The sequence below is a fragment of the Gymnoscopelus braueri genome (assembly GCF_963280865.1).
Source record: "Gymnoscopelus braueri genome assembly, chromosome: 12".
NCBI lineage: Eukaryota > Metazoa > Chordata > Actinopteri > Myctophiformes > Myctophidae > Gymnoscopelus > Gymnoscopelus braueri.
The window spans coordinates 47,496,682-47,502,212 of NC_137614.1; the positions used below are offsets into that span (position 1 = coordinate 47,496,682).

The following is a 5,531-nucleotide window of genomic DNA, read 5'->3' on the forward strand; positions in this document are numbered from 1 at the left end:
GTGAAAATGAAAACCAACTTAATACTTACTAAGGTTAATATGAACATCAATCGATTTTTTTTTGCATATGCATTCCATAAATTCCATAGGGCTAGACCACACATGGGCAAATGACATCATCAACGTGCAATGCATTGCCCCATTGAGTGAAAGATTAATAGTTTATAAAATAAATGAAATATTTAAGGTGTTTAGATTTTTAAATCTTAGTTATAGAGGGCAATTGTAATGTTTTAAGGCGTATTTGGCTTATTAGCCATGCAGGGAGCCTTTTAAACACTTTAAATTGAACATCACTACGCATACAATATGACTGTTTTCTTTGTACGTAAAAAAGCAAACACATCATACGCGCCTATGTTTTGCATGACCTCGACGTGATTTGAACACGCAACCTTCGGGTTTGGAGTCCGATGCGCTAGAAGGCCTATTCTTGATAACAGAAGAAATATTGTATTTATATCTACATATGTTTATACTGGTTGTCTAGGTGATTGATTAGTTTATTTTGTGACGTGAAAAAATAAATACTATATTTCTTCAGCCATTGGGAATAGGCCTCGTGGCGCAATGGTAGCGCGTCTGACTCCAGATCAGAAGGTTGCGTGTTCAAGTCACGTTGAGGTCATCTTATCTTTCCGTTTATGGGGCATTATGGTTATATACTGTATATTTCTGATATATTTTTATGTATAAATGTATCAATCTATCATTGTATATACTATACAGTTGTCGTGGCACACTGTGCCAGTTTTATGCTCAAATATGGAGTTCAGTGTTAACATGCCCAAATATGGAGACTAGGCAACTATGATGTCAGGACTAGGACATCTTATTGATGACATCAGAGTACTCCATCTTTGAGGATTTCTTTGCACAACCACCGATCCGACCAACTTCCCACATCTGCACACCAATGCCTCGGGTCCTCAGCAATACACACGGCGAGTTTGAAGTCGATCGGTTGGACATCTCCATATATATGTCCATATATGGGCATATTAGTCAGATCGCTGTTCTGGTCATCCGGATCTCCATATATGCCCATACTGTATACAGTATATATGGGAATACCGGTCGCATCAGCGGTGTGACGTAGCTGTCCGAACTCTAGATGTGAGGGGTCTGAACCTCTAGTGCAACGAACAAAACATTGAACAAAAAGTTCGGAAATGTGTGTTTGGCGGATTGCCCTTACAGCCTTGAAAAGTGTGTTTATTTACTTTTTAAATGATGCGCCATTTGTAAGGAACATGCATTATTTGTGGGATAAGCAGCACAACTGAGAAGGCCTATTGTTGCTGTCGGGCAGAAAAAATGTATCTCCATATTTTAACTTTTTGTGTTTTTTTTCCCCACGTAAATGAACGGCCTACTTGATCATACTACAGCGTCACACAAAAGCATCAAAAGTGGCTGATCCTCGAAGCGTGGCGTGAAGCGACACGTTTCGAGCTTGTAGATCTGCTACTTTTGAATTCAAATCCTGAAAAGTAACTGATTTGGACATATGAGGTTTGAGACGATATGTGGGTTGTGCACATGAAAAGTTTGCCAGATCTGCTATAGCGTCAAATAGCTTATTCTGCTGTTCTCATATGTGCTGCACTGCTGCTCAACCTACAAATGCATATGTTCCTTACAAATTAGACATCATTTAAAAGAGAAAGAATAAACAGGCTTTCCAACCACCCGCGTAGCGTGCTTGATATGGTAGCGGGGGGGGGTGCTGGGGGGTTGCACGAAGCGGTGCGGGCCACATGCGCGCAAATTAATTAATTAAACGACCATAAAACAACGGTAACAACACACTCTACCAGCCTTCAGCGGTGGAAAAAATACTCAATGTAGAAATACTCTGGTTACAATTAAAAGTCCAGCATTAAAAATGTACTTGAGTAAAAGTATAAAAGTATTTGCATCAAAATGTAAAGTACCAAAAGTAAAAGTACTCATGATACAAAATGTCCCATTTCAAGTTTTCAAATGTATACAAATCTTTTGAAAATAACAGATCTACAAGCTCACAATGCGTTGCATCGTGACCATAGACTGTAGAAAAAAAGAAATGGACGAAGCTACGCCAGGAATTTCAAATCCGCCATCTTTCAATATCGTGTCATATCGCGTCATATCCTGCAGAATGCCACCAGACCAGTATTGGCTGGGTAGCTTGTCAATCAAGAGCGGGGGCGGGGAATCAATGCTCTAGGTCAGTGTATATCAACCTTTTGGGTGCCAGGGCACACCTGGCATAGCCAAAATATCCCAGGGCACACCTAGATATACGGTGTGTGTATATATATATATATGTATATATATATATGTATATATATATATGTATATATATATATATATATATATATATATATATATATATATATATATATATATATATATATATATATATATATATATTATAATTTATATATATATATATATATATATATATAATATAATTATATATATATATATATATATATATATATATATATATATATATATATATATATATATATATATATATATATATATATATATATATATATATATATCAAAATATTTACTCTCATGTACACAAGATGTAATAAAGAAACCTTGAACATTACAAAATGTCTTTGGCCTACAAATATATAAACTTGGGTCAGTGCAATGAATGGAGAAGATGAAAAAAAAGGAAAGAGACAGTGCCTCAGTTTCACTGATTTATTTTTGGAAACATACAACTTGTTTTGCTTTGATGTCATAATAAAGAAACCTTGAACTAAAAAAACAGCACACACATGTTCAATTTGGCCTACAAATATATAAACTTGTCAGTGCAATGAACAGAGGAGTTGGATTCACCTTCCCAGAAAAATACTTTAAAAACTCAAAAAGATTTGAAAAAATATATATAGGAAAAATTGGCCACAATAGTCTTAGTGTGAAACTGTTTTAGAAAAAAAAAAAACTTTTCAAGCCAGTACAAATGTCTTTGTTTGAAACTTGAGTCCTTTTTAGAAAAATACTTTAAAACTCAATAAAAAAGATTTGTAAAAAGAAAAGAAAAAATTAGGTCACAATACAACTGTCTTAGTGTGAAACTTGAGCTTGTTTTGCTGAACAGAGAGTTTGTATCCTGGCTGGGACTGATGACAAGCACACACGAAGCTCCTCGTCAACTGCTCTCAGTCTCTCTCTGTGTTTACTTTTTACGTAAGTCAGGGTGGAAAAGCTGAGCTCACACAGGTAGGTTGTTGAAAATGGGAGCAACACTGCCATTGCACTGTCTGAGATGGCTGGAAATTCTTTTCCAACAGTCAACCAAAAACTGTCCAAGCTTAGATCTCTGAATTTCATTTTCAAGCCATGGTTCTCCCTTATTTCCACTAGCTGCTCTTGCTCCTCAAATGGACTGTTCTCGTTTGTTTCGTTGAATGGGTCACGGACCCAGTTGAAGTTTGCCATGGACGTTGAGGGGAAATAAAAGGCAAATTTCTCCTCGAGACTTCTCAAATGCTCAGCAATGACCCCACGCAAAGCACGAGTGATTGTGTGTCCAGTGTTGATGAGGGGAAACATCGCAAACGTGCTCTTATCCACCTGCTGACGCCAGAGTTTCAGTCTCCCCCGAAATCCCGTCAGTTTATCTGTGCTTGTGAGGATATTCTCATCTTTTCCTTGCATTCGCCTGTTCAGTTCGTTCAGATGGGTAAAAATGTCCGCCATGTATGCTAGTCTTGCACACCAGTACTCATCTGCGAACAGGTCTGCATAGTCGGATTGCTCAGCAGCCAGAAAGCTTTGTAATTCCTCCCTCAGTTCATAGACACGGGACAAAACTTTCCCTCTGGAAAGCCACCGTACTTCGGTGTGCAGCAGCAGCGTTTTGTGTTCCGCCCCCATTTCCTCGCACAGGGTGGCGAACAGCCGGCTTTTCAAAGGTCGTGCTTTAATAAAGTTAACGATGCTTACCGCATCATTCAACACAGCTGAGAGGTCTTTTGGTAAAGACTTTGCAACCAGCGCCTCACGGTGTAAAAAGCAATGCGTAACCAGGACGCCAGGATTCTTCTCTTTTACTCTGCTTACAAATCCCTTGTATCGCCCGGTCATAGATGCAGCCCCATCAATGCACACACTGACACAGCTTTCCCAGCTTAAGTTCCATTGCTCCAAATACTCCGATGTCACCCGGAAAACCTCCTCTCCTGTTGTTTTCCCAGGCAGTTGTTTGCAAAACAGATAATTCTCTCTGATGGCGTCTCCGTCAATGAATCTCACGTTTGCCAACAGCTGTGCGTGTCCACTTATATCTGTTGATTCGTCAAGCTGCAGTGCAAACTTTCCACTAGTCACAATCTTTTCTATGACAGCACTCTCAATGTCTGCAGACATGTCTTCAATGCGTCGGCCAATTGTCATGCTTGAGAGCGGCACCTTATCGAATTCCGCTGCAACATCTGGTCCCGACATTACGTTAGCCAGGATTTTGGCTCCTGCCAACATGTATGTTGCCGCTGCATGTGGCAATTTTAACTTCGCCACAAGCTCTGCAATTTGGTAGCTAGCTTCCAGAGCTCTGTCATTAACCTTGGTGCTGGTGGTACTGCGTAACAATGCAGTTGTCTGTTTTGCGTTCTGTTTCGCCTTAGTAGCTTTCAAACTCACAAAATAGTCTTTGTCCTTTGTGGCGATTTCTCCATGGTGGGTCTCAAGGTGACGTTTCATCTTACTGGGAACCATACCACTGTTTGCAAGCTTGTCTCCGCACACGATGCACAGTGGAATAGCATTAGATGGGTCCCCCATAAAAGTGAAGCCAAACTTCATGTAGTCATCACGGTACCGTCTGTTGGCTCTAGTCGTCTTGCTTGTCGCCGTTGTTGTTCCCGGCGGCACGGCGAGGACGCTGGCGGCGGTGCTGTTGTGTGTGCTGCTGTTGCTGCCCTGTGCGGCCAGCTCGTCGGCAGGTCGAGGTGGCCCGGACACACCGGCAGCTCTGCTTGCAGGAGGATTTGGCGGCGGCAATGTCTTGTTGATGACGGCGAAATTTAGCGTCTTCTGGCCCTGGGTGCATCTCTTCTTTGCTAGTGGGGCTCTCATCATGTAGTAATAATACTGAGTGCCAAAGCATGTACCCCTGTGCCCCTTTATACAGTACCAGGTAGGACAACATATTTGCATTCCTATGGGTGATGGTCGCTACACTGAATGGACTCGGCTCGGGCGTGGCTGAGTGTGAGACGGATGATGGCCGTAACGATTGACGGACGATCGCCGCTCGCTATTGTTCTCGAGGGGCTGAGTTCACACTTACTTCAAACGGCGCGGAACACCTCAGCAGTACTCGCGGACCAAAATGGGTCCGTGTACCAGGGTTGATATTCACTGCTCTAGGTTGTGTAGCTTGTCAATCAAATCATCCCGCCCCTCCTAGAGCATAGCGTACTTTATCGTCAATTTTAAAATATTTGGGACCATAATTTACCAAAATGCATATCATGATGATTGAAAGGAGACTTTAAACTAGCGACTGTAAGCATACA

The 5,531-nt window shown here is 41.1% G+C and overlaps 1 protein-coding gene across 1 annotated transcript; it reads right to left on the bottom strand.

Annotated features, from left to right (window-relative positions):
- Nucleotides 1-3,075: 3,075 nt before the first annotated feature.
- On the bottom strand, nt 3,076-5,088 carry LOC308096620 (SCAN domain-containing protein 3-like; the record flags this gene model as incomplete). The annotated part of the gene is made up of 1 exon (XM_080444035.1): nt 3,076-5,088. The coding sequence occupies one exon, from the start codon at nt 5,086-5,088 to the stop codon at nt 3,076-3,078; it is 2,013 nt and encodes a 670-aa protein (XP_080300161.1).
- Between the last annotated feature and the right edge of the window lie 443 nt (nt 5,089-5,531).